General features: G+C 48.4%; 1 protein-coding gene across 1 annotated transcript in view; it reads left to right on the top strand.

The window, feature by feature from the left end:
- The window catches only part of LOC120905468, a 39,726-nt gene extending 23,068 nt beyond the window's left edge, over window positions 1-16,658 (top strand). The window contains exons 5-14 of the mRNA XM_040316258.1: window positions 93-1,797; window positions 1,879-1,975; window positions 2,051-2,960; window positions 3,039-3,336; window positions 3,419-3,588; window positions 3,844-3,954; window positions 6,292-6,471; window positions 6,538-6,738; window positions 6,802-8,136; window positions 8,750-16,658. Of these exons, the coding sequence (XP_040172192.1) occupies window positions 1,312-1,797; window positions 1,879-1,975; window positions 2,051-2,960; window positions 3,039-3,336; window positions 3,419-3,588; window positions 3,844-3,954; window positions 6,292-6,471; window positions 6,538-6,738; window positions 6,802-8,136; window positions 8,750-8,813 (3,852 nt within the window). The 5' untranslated portion in view covers window positions 93-1,311 and the 3' untranslated portion in view covers window positions 8,814-16,658. The remainder of the gene's footprint in view (window positions 1-92; window positions 1,798-1,878; window positions 1,976-2,050; window positions 2,961-3,038; window positions 3,337-3,418; window positions 3,589-3,843; window positions 3,955-6,291; window positions 6,472-6,537; window positions 6,739-6,801; window positions 8,137-8,749) is intronic.
- The last annotated feature ends 249 nt before the right edge of the window (window positions 16,659-16,907 follow it).

The following is a 16,907-nucleotide window of genomic DNA, read 5'->3' as shown; positions in this document are numbered from 1 at the left end:
AGTGTTGGTGAGTGGCGTGCGACGGATAAGTGGATGAATAGTGTCCCCGGTGGTGAAATGACTTTTTTCCTTCTCTCTTCCTCTTGCGCTAGAGTTTTCAACTAACGCACGCAACAATGGAGTTTGGCTAGGAAAGGAACGTCGTCAGTGATCTGCGCTTCAGGTGAAACTAATCTCGTACAAAGAGAGACAGAGAGCGAAAGTGCGCGAGAGAGCGAGCGAAGGCAAATGTAGTTGACACATCAAACACACACATACACACAGATCCACACTGACGCACGTGTGACCGAACTCCAGTAACACAGCAACAACAGCAGCAGCAGCAGCAGCAGCAGCAGCAGCAAAAAGAAACAATACTAAAAGCAACAACCGAAAACGACTACTACTGCAGACACCTATACACAACCTTCTGGGACGCAGAGCAGCTAAACCAGGCAACAACCGTCACACACATATACACAAACACATACCGTCTGGAGGCGCTTCCGAAACCATATCCACAATCCAATACGGGTATTGTTCCCCTTTCATCCGTTTTGCTTTTGTCAACCACGCATCACCACGCTCGACGTGCGGACACTGCCGGTCAAGCAGTAAAGTGTACGTGTGTGTAAGCATCGGCGCTAGGACAGAGAAAGCGAGAACGAGCGTACAGCACGGCGCCTAGTATTACGGCAGCGCACCGGCCGTGTCTGCGTGCGAGTATCATCGAGCACACTCAATCGCCTAACCTTAGCACCAGTAGATGAACCGTGCGCCATGGTTGCGTCCACCCAGTGAGCGCAATCGCATCGCAACTCTCCAATAACAACAATATCTGTAAGACTCTGTTATAATACCGCCAGTACCTTTGCTACTACTACTACTACTACTACTACTACTACTACTACTCCTACTTCTGCTAGTATTTCTACTACTACTACTGCTACTACTGTGCTATCGTCTACACTCTTTTACCCTGTCTGTGGTAAAGACATCCACCGTACACTAGTAGATAGTTTGGTCCACCGTTGGACTCAGGGCCCCCAATCGACAGTGTCAGAAGGATCTGGGAATCTGAGCGTTAAACCTCCTACCTATCCGATTGAGGATATCGGGAGCCAATCAATAGCAGTACTATTCACACAAAAACACCAACAATCAATAGCCTGTCCTTCAGCAGCCTCAATACCCGATAATCACGACTACCAGCTAGGACGACTCGCAAGCTAGGGAGTCTTTCCCCTCAAACCAAACTTTTGATACTAACGCAAGGAGCTCAGACTCTAAAGGCATCGGACCCACAAAAATCCACCCCTCTCAGCAGACAGAATGGCCATGGATCCGCCCGACGTAGTGCTGTCGCCGGAGCGCGAGAGCAGCCTGGTAGCGACCGCTGGCAGCAGCAGTGGCGGTGGTGGCAGCAAGTCGACCACGGCCGCACTGCTCCAGCTACAGCACCGGGCAGCCCATCCACAGACCCCACCGGCTGCGTTTCATCTGACCGGCGGCGGTGTAGGCGAGCCGGCACTGCATCAGCAGCGCTCGGCACTGCTGGTGCAGCAGTCCTCTACCACTACGACGCCACCAGGCAGTAGTGGTGGTGGGTCTGCTGCTGCTACTGCTGGTGTCACGCAGCTAACAGGCATTGCCGTGCCGACGGCACTGCTAGCCTCGGCCGGTCAGCTGCAATCGGTGGCCGGTGGATCGAACAGCTCGGCGGTCGCCACTCCTTCCGGTCTGACGACGACGGGGTCGAGCGGTACGCAGCCAGCGCCTCCAATCGAGCGACTCTCCCGACCGATGGCGTTCGATAAGGTAGGTAGCGGTTGGGGCAGCAGTGAAGATGAGCCGCGGTTTACCTCGACGTATTTGGCAATCCCCTTTACCCCTTTGCAGATGGAATCACTAGTCCGCGAGATGCAAGACTCGGAGAACGGTGTGCCAGTGCGCAGCCAGAAGCTATTCCTGACCTCCATACCATCGGCTTTCATGGGTAGGCCTGTCCCTGTCGCATGATGGAATCGCTTGAGAACTAGCAGGTAACCTTCTCTCTTTCGCCCGCACGCAGGATACGACCTGATCGAGTGGCTGATGGAGCGGCTAAGCATCGAAGAGTCGGAGGCACTGAACATTAGCAACCAGCTGTGCCAGCACGGTTACTTCTTTCCCGTCTCCGACTCGAAGACGCTGATGGTGAAGGACGATTCCTCGCTGTACCGCTTCCAGACGCCGTACTACTGGCCGTGGCAGCAGAAGGCGCCTGATCAGATCGAGTACGCCATCTACCTGGCCAAGCGGTCGCTCCGCAACAAGCAGCGGCACGGGCTGGAAGACTACGAGACCGAGGCGCTCGCCAGCCTGCACAAAAACCTGAAGGGCAAGTGGGACTTCATACTGATGCAGGCGGAGGAGCAGGTGCGGCTGGCGAAGGACCGCAAGAAGGGCGACAAGATCGTGGGCGACTCGCAGGAGCGCGCCTACTGGCGGGTGCATCGGCCGCCGCCCGGCCAGTTCACGCCGCTCGAGCCGTGCCCGATACCGTCACGCGACCGGCAGGGCAAGCCGCGCAAGCGCACGGTCGAGGACTGGCAGCGGGAGGTCGACATACTGAAGGCGTCGCTCGGGCGGAACCGGGTGAAGATGTCGCAGGCGTGCGAAAGCCTGGTCGTCTACTACGAAACGTTCAGCGAGTACGACCCGATGATGCAGCCGCCGCTGCCGTCGAACCCGTGGGTGACAGAGGACGTCAGCTTCTGGCAGCTGAACCACCCGGTGGTGGAGGTGCCGACCGAGAAGCGCGTCAAGCGCTGGGGCATCTCTATCGAGGAGGTCGTGTCGGACCCGACCGGGCTGCAGGAGTTCACGCACTATCTCAAGAAGGAGTACTCGCACGAGAACATACGCTTCTGGATGGCGGTGAACGATCTGCGCCGCTCCTCGCACTCGCAGATATCGCGCAAGGTGAAGGAGATCTACGAGTAAGTCCATGAGCCAGATTAAGCTGATTAGCTTTTTCTTGCAATGCTTGTGCTATATCAACTGCTCCTCTTTTGCAGAGAATTTCTCGAACCAGGCGCACCCTGCGAGATCAACATCGACGGTAAAACGATGGAGAAGGTTCAGCTCGGGTTGAAGAATCCGTCCCGGTTTGCGTTCGATGCGGCGGCCGAGCACATCTACACACTGCTGCTCAAGAAGGATTGCTACCCGCGGTTCGTGCGCTCGGAGCACTACAAGAACCTGATGGCGAACGCGATCCAGCCGTCGCTCAAAAAGCGCTTCTTCGGCTTCGGCGGCGGTGCCAAGAAGAAGGGTTCAACCTCGACCGCGCCCAACCCATCGATGCTTACCCAGGTACGTGCATGAGTGTGTAGTGTCCATTGTTGCGCAGTGGAATCGTCATTAACTTGTTGGTCTGTTCGGTTTCTACCATCAGCCATCCGCCGGGCAGTCTGGGTCGGGCAACGTGAACAGCCTGTCCAAGCGACGTGGCAGCGACCGCAGCCTGTCGGGGTCGGCCCACGAGCTGGCGATCTCGGGCGTGAAGGACTGTTCCAAAGTGCCACATTCTCATAGCCAAAGCAATCTGAGTGACATTCCGTACAGGTGAGTCAAAAGGGGCCGAGGGGTGTTTGTGTAGTGTTTGAGCGCACTGTACCTTCGATCTGCATAGGATGTAGAAGATGTACCGAAGCGGTTAGTTAGGTTATCCTCTCACTATGCACAGCTAGCCTTTGTGCCTTGCAGTTGGTTGCTGATACTGCAGTTTGTACTGCGGTTCGTTCGCTTGTTTTTACTTCTGCTGCTGAGCTGATCTTTTCTTTCCTCCCGTTGTTCTGTTGTGGCCTGACGACCTGCCAGCGTATCGATCTACCGTGGTGATATGCCGTCCGGTATATACGAGGGTGTATCGTCATCTTCCAGCAGTACACCCGTGCGAGGCAACGTACGCGTGACGGTTGGAAAGCAACAGTAAGGAAAACACATTCTCCACTCTCTCCGCTAACCAAACACCTCTCTAGCTCTATCTGCCTTAACGGACTCATACCAATCTTGTCCACTACTAGTACTAACTACTACTACTAACCACTACTAGCTATCGTACTACTTCATACAATAACCTCTATCTGGACCTATCTCGTACAAAACTAATCGGTAGAGTTTTGTTTATACGCTCGGACGAAAGTACGGCACGACGGAATATCACGACCTGCACACATGCCAGTTGTTTCAGAAGCTCAAAATTTAAAGCTGAACGTACTGTCGTACATACTCCTGTTGACACTAAACACACTACGCCATCGCTTCACCTGGACTTACCACCTTCTCTTCACAACGCTATGTATCTCTCTGTATTCGGTGTGTGTTTGTGTGTGTGTGTGTCTGTATGTATGTGTATATTTGGTGGTATCGACAGTGTCAGCGATACTTTGACACACTATGAGACACCGTGCGCGCGACCCACTCAGTTGTTTACTTCTCCTTTTTCCTGTTGTACTAGTTTGTCACTATTGTTCCTGAACTACTTTCGCCTCTGTTTCGCTGTGTTCTGTGGTGTCCAATTCATGCAATACATTTCTGTACTTCTTTCCCTTGTTTGTGTACACTTAGATCGAGAAGTCTGGTCTAGGGGTGATTGAAATAGATGTATGATTTTGAAAGAATCTCTAAAAACCTCAATGATGACCTTCATGAATCTTTAGAGACCATTGAATATAAAACCCTCTTAAGAACTGTCTTTGCCCAGTTGCGTTATGCATCTCTAAAGGCTAGTGCTTCTTCACACATTCGGCATTGCTCGAAGATTCATGAATCGTCATAGACTTAAAGGTTCATGTGCGGCATGGGATATCGCTCCCGTATCATCTGTCATCTGCCCCATAAATAATGTATTAACTATTTACTAAGGAATCGATTGAAAAGATTCATTCAGTTGCAACGACGAGTCATTCGATGCATGAATCGGATCGGTTGGACAATATGAATCTCAAGACTATTAAATCTTGCATTCGCTTTTAGGCTCAATATACACGTTTTTATTAATTTGAAAAGTACGCCTTTCTGTGTCCTTGCCATTGCAGTAAGGATTAGATTTGATTGAAATCCCGAGATACATTTCTCTTTAATGAATTGTGAATCTTTAGAGATTCAAGGCTCTTTAAAAGTTCACTAATTTCTCAAACTTTCGGGATGTACGAGCCTTTGGGAAAACCCTGAATAGTCGACTCCGAGATTCTAATTGATTGAATTTCAAAGTTTGGGTCAGAATTATGACTTTGAATATCCTGAATCTCCCAACACGGCATTTTTCAAATTGATTTGGAGATTTATGACTACCGTTTTTTCCCCCAATGATTCATTAACAACTCTTGTTTGTTTCTCTGGAAATGTATGAATCTTATCACAAGGTTCCGCGACTCGAATGACTCTTCTTGCAATAAACACATCAAAGAACTTTTGTTGCAATCGCTACATGTTGTTTGATGATCTTTTCTTATATATATATGTGTGTGTTTGTGTGTTTTTACAATGATTCCTACCTATATAGAGTCAAACCCTGCCTCGCTTTCTTACCTCTTTAAAGCTGTCAAAATTTACCACCCTTCTGTAGCGGCACTTGAACGTTCGTTCTTTCGTACGTTGTTAGAAGCACCAGTCTAGTTTTCTTTCGGTATCCCTCCCACCGTACTGTACACCTTGTTGATTCCTGTATATCGCCTGCCGCCAGGCGACGAACCTTCAGATGCTCCAACGTTCGGTGCGTTACGCTCTTTTCTGTCTCTTTTTCTATCTCTCTCTCTGTCTCTCTCTCTATCGCACACTCTATCACACTCCTGTATTTGAGTTCCAGGCGTGGACAATTGTATTGTAGCTTGCCTATGGCAGAAACCCAACACACACTGCCATTCTGTCCCATCCTTGTGTTACATGACCGCTTGTGCCGCCTGGACACGATCCGCCGTTCTACTTGGAATGCTAACGACTCTTTTCCTTCCGCTCCTTCCCCATTGTTTGTGTGTGTTTGTGTGTGCGTGTGCGTACCGGTGTACAGATTCCAGCACTTTCGGTGTTCTACATCTTCCCAAACCTTCTATCCACTCTACCATGAGTGTGTGTGTCTTACTTTGTAAAAAAAAAAAAACAGAAGCATTTTCTCGGTGTTCCATTTGCAAAACGGTGGCATCGGTGTTGGATTTCGGTGGCAGTTTCGACCCGGGATGAGCTTGTTTGTTACCGTCTGTTATTAATCGGGTTTCCTTTTTTACTGTCCTCCGCCCCTCCCCCCCCCCTCCCCCTCCCACTCGGCAGAGAGATGAACAAAAATCTCGGAACGACACTCGAGGTAACGCTGGAAGGGGCCGTGTCTGGTGCGTGTGCCGTCTGCCCCTGGGACACGCCCGTCATCGAAAAGCCGGCCGCAGAGTCGGCCGTCTCGGTCTCGGTGTGCCCGTGGGACAGTGCCGACGCCAAGCTGCCCACCAAGACGGAGTAAGTATGGGCGCGGGCGGAGCCAGTTTGCCTTTGCTAATCTTTTACCTTGCTCGTCTTCAACAGCAGCACCAACAGCAGCAAGTCGAAGCAGCACGGCGACCATCATCCGCCGCACAGCACGGCCGAGATCAGCGAGGTGTCGGAGCGGATGAAGCGCTCGTGCGGTTTGCGCCAGAACACGCTCGACGGTGACTTTCACAGCACCAAGCGGTTGGCACCGGTTGTGACCGAGCAGCGACGGGCTTCCATGACGATGGCGCCGAGGTGAGTGTGCACGGGCGTGTGCCGGGTGCGGTGCCTCACAGTGTCTCTTCCGCTCGTTTTCAGACTGTCCGATCTGCAGTTCTGTATGCGCGCGAACTCGACCGGCAGTGGGGCGACGCCGCCCGACAGTACCGCCTGCCTGGCGAACCTGCCGTCCCAGCAGCAGCAGTACCTGCAGCACCAGTCGTCGGTGCGCATTTCGCAGGGTTCGCTCTCGACGAGCTTCGAGGAGAAGGAGGAGGGCGGCTCGGGCACGGTGTTCTACCAGCAGGAGGGAACGTCCGGCGCCCCTACTCCAATCGGCGAGGAGCGCGCTGGACAGCCCGGCACGGTGGCGGAAGACGTAGCGCAGCAGGACCGTGGTCCGGGCGACAATCCGGACGCGGCTGAAGGGGCGGCAGGGGCACGCGACGCGACGCCCCAAGCGCAGCCAGACGCGAGCGTGCCACCACTACTGCCCACCGCTACGTCCACTGACCCGCTCGAACTGGTCGGCACGCAGCAGCAGACGTACGGCGGCGTACCAGCGGCTACGGTGTGCCCCACGTCGAACCCCACCACCACCACCACCACAAACACCACGATCACCACCACCACCACTACTATCTGCACCTCGTCGGCCGGTGCGGGCCGGGCGATGGCGCGGGAGGCAAACAGTCAGCGTCCGACGAACGTGGACACTGCACCGGAATCAACCACAGGCACCCCTAGGATAAGTGTAATCTATGCAAACACACCCGACGACGACGACGAGCCGGCGGAGGAGTACGAGCTGGCAGTGGGCAGCGAGCCGGTGGCGACAGTGCGGGAGGCAAGCGTCCAGCACGGCAGCCCAGCGGCTGAGCCGGCGGCCGCCAGCGTCGCGACGCAAACGGTGGACGTGCTGCTGCTGCAGGGTGTCGACGCCGCCCAGGACCTGTCACCGCTCACCGAGGCGGAGGATGGCTTCTACGGGGAGGCACTGCGGCGGCAGCACCACCAGCACCAGCAGCACCACCCGTCCGAGTACGACATCATGATGGACGGTGGGGAGAGTGGGCTGCTGCCCGGCTGTGTGGCGCCGGCCCCTACGCCCGCACCCTCCATCGCGCCGCTGGCCGAGGTCGAGCTGGACCCGCCCGACGACGAGCCGGACGACGAGGAGCAGGAGGACGGCGGGGGTCAGGAGGAGGGTACCGGGCGGCTGGACGGGGAGCCCACGGGAGCGGCGACGCCAGGGGCACCGCCACAACAACCACCGTCCAGCTCCGGAGCGGGAGGCGCGGACGAGCTGGCGAGGCGCCGCAAGCGCCGGGAGCGCAAGGACCGTCCCCCCGAGCCGGGCACGCTGCGGGGGCAGAAGAGCGAAGAGGAGAACAGCGAACGGAAGGGCGATGCCGTCTGCCCGTGGGATGACGAGTGAGTGCATTGTTTTTGCTTCCGACGTCCTGTTACTTTAAACTTTACACACTTTGGGCGCCATCCATACATTACGTAACGTATACAGGGATGGGCGGGGCTACCTTTCAGCGTTACGATACGTTATTTTGGGGATAGGATGAGTTTCGAACTGTGAAAAATCATCAGAGTATGTAACGTTGTACATGGATGACACCCGATAGTTACTTATTGGTGCACGAAGAGCTAATACTGTCCATTTTAACACTTTTTTTTATTAAATTCTATTCGCATCTACTTACTGAAAGCCGCTTATTGTAGTAAAAGATCTTCAACAAATAAGCTGACTTCAAATTTAGAGATAGAAAAGAGTGTAGAACATTGTTCGCATTTCACACGTGCAATCAAACGACTTGTTTCTGAAACTAGATATTGGGGCCCTTTCCGTTTTAAGTTCGTTGGCTGAAATTGTCAAGCCAAGCATTCTTGGTTAAAGCTATTAGCTACCTTCCGTAACGTTTTATTTGCAATTGGATCGTCGCATCTCAAATTGGCAACTTTCCATTGATTTCACTGCGTTTTATCTTCTCTCTCTCTCTCTCTCTCTCTCTCTCTCTCTCTCTCTCTCTCGTAGGAGCGAATCAGCGACGGATGATGCACCGTACGTGAAGACCTACTCCACGCTGGGCTACCTGTAGGGTGGTTTCGCTGGAGCTAGAACCATCCTACAGGTGGTAGAAGCGGCCGCGTACGCAATTGCGATATGGTGGAACGAACGGCATGATGCGGAATCAGGAGCCAAACGCATCCAAGCGAAGCCAGCAGCCGTTTGATACAGCATCGCTCAGTACAGTGGCCGTGTACCGTTTGCAGCACAGAGTTTGACTTCGTACTCCTTCGGTGTCGGTGTCGGTGTCGATGCATTACCTACACACATTCGATGTGGTTTAGTTCTCGCTTGATTGAGTGTCACAAACTCCACTGTTGGTCGTAATCATTTCTGCTCACTGTACAAAGGCGTTGACTCTACTTTCAATTGTTGCCTTCCGTTTTGTCATAGTGCCAATTCGTGTATCGTTGTGTTTTTCATCTCTTGTGATTATTTCTGGAACCAGAACTCCTTGTGTTTTTCTCATTGAGCATGCTGGCGTAACGAACCACCTGCCTGTGCGAAACGCAGCGCTAACGTCCCATAACGCGCGGCACACCGGTATATCGATTCCCCGGTCGGCCAAATCGAGCAGCCGGTCCTCGGGCCTAGGCCGACAAATAGATTCCAGTGGCCCAGTCGGCGTGTATGTTGTCGCGCGGGTGCAACCGCAAACCGATCAGCTTCGTACCGACGGGATGATTTCGCACGATCGCCGGGCTGCTGACCAGCTCCTACCGGACTGACGTTACGCGATACTTCCATCGCTCGCGAATCATCGGTCGGACACGTGATGAGCCTCCGTGTGCTACCGTGATGTCGGAGTGAGCCAACCATCTGTCAGATGCTGCCCGGTGGCTGTGATGATACATCAACACCATCCCTCCTCTTCGAAAGAAGTCTATCGATACCCGAAGCTGATCCGGAGCCATTGCCAAGTATCCCGTGCCGCCGCCTCGCCGTTGAAACTGTACTCGGTTCCGCTGGCGGGTAGCCGTACACGCTGCCAGTGCCACCTTGACAAGTGAATCTTGGAGCCTCCGTCGCGAATAGCCACGGCAGGTTTGGGCCCGGCCGCGATTCTGCTTTCGATTTGTGGAACGGGAAGCATTTGTGTTCTTCTTTTCAAGCTGGGTTGAAAGGGTGGGGGAATGCAGATAGTAGCAACGGGAACAACAATAACAGCAAACCCGTATTTGAAAGCACGTTTGGCATTATACTAGCAGCAGCACTCTTACAAGCAGTAATATCAGTCTTCCGATTTGAGAGTGATGATCGCACACGCGCACACGTTTGCGGCGTCGGCGCACCAATGGATGTGATGCAAGTGCTGCCAGAGACCTCAGGTTTTAGACCGGTTGCGGTGCAATAATTTCGAATATATCTCAAAATGTACACACAGCACACAGCTACCAGGCAACGTACGCTCGAAACACATCATACTCATACGTACGCAGCTAGCAGTAATTAGTGCAAGGGAGATGGAGCTGACAACAATGTAAACATTTAAAGCAACAGCAAACAAAATAATTAGAACATCCGTTGATATCATGCGGAGTATATTACTCATAGTAGTCAGGTTAGTAATTACTGCAATGGAGCTTCGCAGCTCCACCAGCGCAGTAGTAGTGGGTAGCGGGAAGCGTTAACTATTTGTGCTACAGGGCCAGCTCAGTGCACGTGTTGGCTTAATATTTAGCGACTAGTGTACGAACGGGGACATGGACCGCAGTCTGTAGTAACCAAAAAAAGAAGAAAAAAAGAAGAAAAATAGCGTTTTAAACTCAAATCACTCAAGTCTAGAGCTAACAAACTTTGCTTTGGTTGTGTACGTGAGAACGCCTTGGTTGAACTCTTCGGTTTGCGTTACTGCAACAAACACTCAGCCCAAGCACTCAGCGTGCAGTTGAGTGCGTTCGATCGCTCGAGTTGTGGGTAGGAAGCGTTACTCAGAAGCGTTACATACCACCAACTACCACCGGCTTAAGTTGCTGTTCTGTTTTTGGTTTTTCTTTCAACACTGCGGACCATTTGCCAGATCCGCCAGTTCAGGAGTAGTAGATTGATTTCGTTGTAGATAGTACACAGTTTTCCTTTTGTAGTGTGCTTGCCTTCAATGTGTTTGCGAATGACTTTTGGGTTTGGAAACCATCGTAGCACCCTGCCCGGGTGCTACAGTGTTCACACGCAATATAGGGTATAGGAGTAAAGCCTCAACACCTCCCCTGCCCCCTCACACCACTACATTATTCTCTCCCCCAACTTTAGGCTTTCTAACTAGCTAGCCGACTATTCACTCCCATCTTGCTGCGCCTGTCAAGCAACTCAAATTTGCTTCAACCTTTTTGCAAAACAAAAACAGAAAATAACAAAAGCCTTCATTCAGTATCCGCACTCAACCAACTATCTTGAAATAGAGCAGGCAGGTGACATTTCGCAATACATATACATATATATATATATACAGTAGATGTGTAACGATTACGCCCATACACGCTGCTTACAGCATAACATGAGAAGCAAAAGCAAAAACCGATAACCCAAAAGCAAAAAGCTTAACAACTCAATATGCCTCTAGCAACAGCACTAAAGAACGGAGTGGACGAACAGTCCCGAATGCAATACCGGCACGACCCGAAACCACGGCAACAGCGCTGTGTTTTGCAGGCCGGATGAAACGTATCTCAAGTATTATTAACACTTTGCTAAGCTTAGGACTCGTCAACACTAGCAAACTACGCGGTAGTACTAGGACAAGCGTATGAGATGCTTTAGTATAGACACATAAGTAAAGTAAACAAAACACCTAGTGGACACAGCTTAGGAGGTAAGCGATGGAGCGAGAGAGGAAGGTAGATGAGGAGGATAGTGCGTGTGATGCTAGCGTAATGGGTGTGCGCATATGGGGACAACTGGAAACCGAACCGATCGGGTCGACTGGCCCGATAGATTGAAGACGGAATCGGTATCGTGTGCTTCCCGGTAGGGGGCGTTCGTGGCGTTTGCCTCGCTCAGGAAGGACGCTGCGGTACGTTTAGTACTTAGCGTGGTGGTATACACTCGTTTTGTTGTTATTTTTTAGTAATTATTTCGCCTTTGTACAGTGTGGCAGTGGTTGTGAGTAAGCTCTCACCAATGTGCTTATGACACAAATTTCTTCTGCTTAAAAATAGCACTCAGTTACTTACTGCTATCTCATCTTATGTCCTATGAGTTACTACTAACACAACGATTGGTGCGGGTATACATTCGACAGATGCTTAGTGTACACCGGACACTACTGTCGATGCTGCTGTCAGCTGCTTCGCGATCACGATGTAAACATGATCTCTGTGCTACCTTGCCACCTATCTGTACCGTGGAGCTGGTCGAGCCGAGGACAAGGTCTAAAAGTGCCGGCTCATCTTCGCTGCCTGAAGGAACTGGGATGGGAAACAGCATGCAATAATCGTAACCGAGTGATGGAGTGAGCAGGCAGAATGCAAGGACCTTAACTGGGGTGACGGGTAATAACAAAGTAGAGAGAATTAAATGGAGGGAGAGAGAAAGAGAGTGTGAGTGAATAGAGGATCCATTTTTCCAAAACAATAGAACAAAAACAGATGTCTGAACAAATTTCATGTATGATCCATGTGAATGGTTGTTGTTTTACAAATATAAAAGGCAGGAATAGGTGAAACAAAAACACACCCAACAAACTACACTAGAAAAGCTATTTTCTATTTACTCTAATAACGAATCACTAGAGAAAGAGAAAGAAAAAGAGAATGTGAGAGAGAGAGAGAGAAAGAGTAAGAGAGAGAGAGAGAGAGAGATTGAGAGATTATAGTAACGTATAAACTAACAAATCAAGCGCAAAAAAATCATCATAACCCTATGAAATAAAAACAAAACAAAACAAAACAAAACAAAACAAAGCAAAGAAAGGAAAGAGGTTATGAAAAATAACAAGCTGGTACACTTTCGTACAGAAACGAGTCATTCAAAAGCGAAGAGGAAGGAAAGAAAGAGAGTTAGAGCAAAAGAGAGATAGAAAGAAAGGAAATGAACAAAATCGAACAAAGATTGCAGTGAACGAAGTAAAAGAAGCTCAACATGAACGAAAAAAAAAGTAAAAGGAAGATAAACACAAGCAAAACAAGAACAAAAAACCCCATGATTGTGACACAGTCGTTCAAACCGTATGTGTTTGTATGTATGTGTGAGTGTCTGTATATGTATGTGTAGTATTTAGCTGTTTTTTTGCGAGGCGGCACTAGATAGTGTAAAGCGGGATAGACTCATAACCCAACAGCAAGTGGCTCTGCTTGGCCAACATCAGTCCAATATTGGGATGCCTATTAATCAATCAGTAACTGTAGCTGTACGAGGTAGTGCATTTGTGCTTGTGCAAAGTTTGGGCAGATGTACTGCACGCGATGAGATTAGGAAGGAAGAAAGAAAAGAATGAAAAAAAAAAACACGGATCAGCGCAAAAAGCGTTCAAACTATCCACCCTTGATTTGCTATGTTCCATTGTATTACTTTCTTGTTTGCTTTGTTGAGCATTTATTGCACTGGGTTTTGGTTGGTATCTCCTTTACCATTCTTTACTTCACATCTTCAAAGCTTTCAGTTGCATTCAAAAGTAATTCATGCTAAAAGTTTAATCCAGCATTAAATTCATCTTCTATAAAGACAAACAAAAGTTTAGCAAAATTGAGTGATAGCAACATTAGTAAACACTGGGTACCACAAAAAACTGCACGATAACGAGTGAGATCACAACGCAAAAAAAAAACATGGAAAAGAGATAAAACACAGGAAAGGATAAAGCTTTAGAACAAGCTGCAGGCAAACAGATGGGCCAAAGGCGCATACGTAACATCCAGCTGTCCGTTCGCTAACAAGGCAACCAAATTAACCCCATATTGGATAACAATTGAATTAGTAATTAAATAACGGCAGCGAGCGAGTGGAAAAGAAAGAGAGAAAGAAAGAAAGAATAAGATAATTCAAGAGAGAAAGAAAGAAACAGTGCGAAAGAGCAAGTAAAACATCCAGTGCGAGTAGGTAAAAAGGGAAATGGTAATTTAAAATAACGAAGTATGTAAAAAAATGCCACCGGTTAGAGTGTAATTTGACTTATTAATACTGGATAGCATACTCAGCGAACCCCCTATTTTAAAAAAAAAAAAAAACCCCACTCATACACTCACACACATGAGGAAAAGCACTTCCAAAACATCCAGCAACACCTTATATTTACAGTAAATTTTCTGCACAAAAGGCGCAGGACAAGAGACGGCGGTGTATGGTTTTTGTTTCTTAGTAATTTGGTCGAAAAAAAAATTGCGTTACGTACGATCCGGACACAGGGACAGGCGCGTCGAAACGGGGAAAATGGAGGAAAAACCCAGAACAAGCACAACACTTAAAAATTAACCTCTGCTAATTGATAGCAGTAAACGAGCCTAATTTAGTGACAAGGAAATTTGTGACAGTGAAAGCTTCTTGCATCGCATTGTAAGAGACGGCGGACGTCTTTAAAAAAAAAAAAAACGAGAGGGAAAAGGTAAAGTAGTACAATGAGTAATAAAATCTACCAGGAAAAGTAAAGACTCACGAATGAACGAAGGAAGGGAAGAGAATTTGAGAGAGCTAGAGAGCGAGAGACAGAAGGAGAAGCAGAGCAATGGATAGGAAGAAAGTAGGAGAGACTAAAGGCAGAGAGCAAGCGATAGATGGGGCAAAATGAAAAAGGACACGAAAGCGAGTGCAGGCTAGATCGTTTAGAGAAATTGGTGAATTTATTAAAATTGTTACAAAAAAAATCCAAATCTAAGTGTTACAACAAAAAAAAAAGAAGAAAAATAGCTGCATTGTGCATTTTAGCGATACAAATTTGGGCGATAAAATTAGGATTATAGCATTAGGCCTTTGAGTTGTTTTTAAGTCCAACATATTGGTTTGCGTGTTCCGGGTGTTGATAATGGCATGAACTTCATAGAGCGAACCAAGCGAAACAAAAAAACAAAAAAACAGGCAAACAAGTTATCGAACGATACTTGTGCACACCAAACTACGAAGAGGTGCAAGAACGGTATAAGAGTGATAGTATTAAAGAGGAAACCTAGTATAGTGCAAAAATGTGGTAGGAAATATAACAAAAAAAAAGACAAAAAGTATATATATGAAAAAAAAACACACACACACAAACACATGTAAAGCTTTTGGCAGGAGAAGCAGTTTGAACGCCATTGTTCAAATCAAACGCTATAGACTCGAAAAATTCCCACTTTGAAATCGGCCATGCATAGGGAGAGCGGCGTTTAGACCGATGCGAGTTCGTTTCTTGAGTTGGCACTTCTCTGTAGTACAGTATGCACTGTACGCTAGGAACTTTTTAGCGCAAATGCTTGACATTGAAGATGTCATTTTCAAATTGTAACATAAATGTTGAAATTCCTCGCTACACCTTGTTTCGAATGCTCTGGTTCACTTGTAAAGTAGACCAAAGCTTTATTTCTCGCAGTACTAAAATGTAGCAACAATCAAAAGGAAGTAAACGGTAGTGGTGCTTCCGTTATCGTTAATACACACATTGGGTGTCCTTGCTCAAAGATGGCATACTGTGTACTGTTGGTGGATTTGAGTTGACACTTACCGTACTAACTATAATGTAAACTTTCACAAACATATTTGTGCTCCGCTTACGTCTGTCCCATTGGAAAACGGGTGATAAGTACACCGTTTAGCCTGCATGTCTGCGTATGTGTGTGTTTTTTGTTTACTAGCGTGCATCATACCAGTGATGTATTGCATGTGGTAGACGGTTTACACTCAGAGCGCAGAGTAGAAAATCCACAAATTAGGCTAAGGCGTAATGCATCCAAGGCCCGCTCGCTCTCGCTCTCTCTCTCTCTATCTCGCGCATGACATTGTTGTAACGCTGAGAAATCAAAACGCAAAAAAGAAATATTCAAAAAAAAAAAGTAACACATCCATACACACAGACACACTCTACCACATCAAACTATACATCCTTAACTACATGCTGCGCAGTCCATTTATCCTTGCATTGGATTGATGTGAAATTCAAAATTATCAAAACAAAACAAAAACCAAAAAAAAAAAACAACAAACTCTTAAACCGCTGTGAATGTTATGAATATTTAAAAGATATAAAATTGATATGAATCGAAACGAAGAACAATTGTGTGCGTGTGTGTGTTTGAGAATGGGAGGATATAAGCGACAGAGACAGGGACAGCGAGATAGAGAGATAAAAGGAACAATGGTGTGACAAGGAGAGAGAAGGAGATAGAGAGAGAGAGAGTTGAAGAAAAAAGAAACAGATACCGAAGAGAAAAGAGAGCGTTAGTGTGCAAGTAACACTGTAAGAGAGGGTAAGAATGTGTGGGGGAAGAGTAGGAGTATGAATAAGAGAAAGAGCGGGAAGATGCGAGTAAGTGCAGGTGACAGCTGGAATTAAGTAGTGTAGACATTGCATTGCATCTTGATGTCTGACGAAGAGTGCGTGAATGTTTGGAAAAAAAAACACAGAAAGAGAGAGAGAGAGAGAGAGAGAGAGAGAGAGAGAGAGAGAGAGAGAGAAAGAGAGAACAGAAACATCAAGAATCGAATAGAAATAAAGATGAGAGAGCAAGAGAGAGAGAGAGATAGAGAGAGAGAGAAGAACACATACAGATATGGTTGTTAAGCAGGTCTCACACGCGATCCGAAGACTTGCTCAGGGTTGGCAGTAAACGGTAGGTACAGGTGTGGTTAAACCGTGCAGAGATTTCAACGTACAAAAGCCCGATACTTGGAAAGGAAACAGATGAAACATTACTATATCATTATGTTGTAGAGAGAATCAAATAAAACTACAATAAAACTATAAACACGCTGATGCGCTTTTGGTTGTATGTTGTAAAGCGGGGGTGAAAGAATGTGAGAGAACGGGCGGCTCCTTGGTTGTTCGGTATCATTAACAGGACATGGCAAGGGGGAACATCATCAGGCGCCCAACATTATCTCATCCTACAGCCTTTAAAGGTCTTTTTGGATGATTCAGCAGGACTGTTTGTGCAGCGTCAGCGACATCTTACGGACCGTCAGCGAACTTTACTTCAACAGCACTGGGAACAGCACTTCCGAA

The sequence above is a fragment of the Anopheles arabiensis genome, chromosome X, assembly GCF_016920715.1.
Source record: "Anopheles arabiensis isolate DONGOLA chromosome X, AaraD3, whole genome shotgun sequence".
Lineage (NCBI taxonomy): Eukaryota > Metazoa > Arthropoda > Insecta > Diptera > Culicidae > Anopheles > Anopheles arabiensis.
This window is presented reverse-complemented; position numbering and strand designations above follow the sequence as displayed.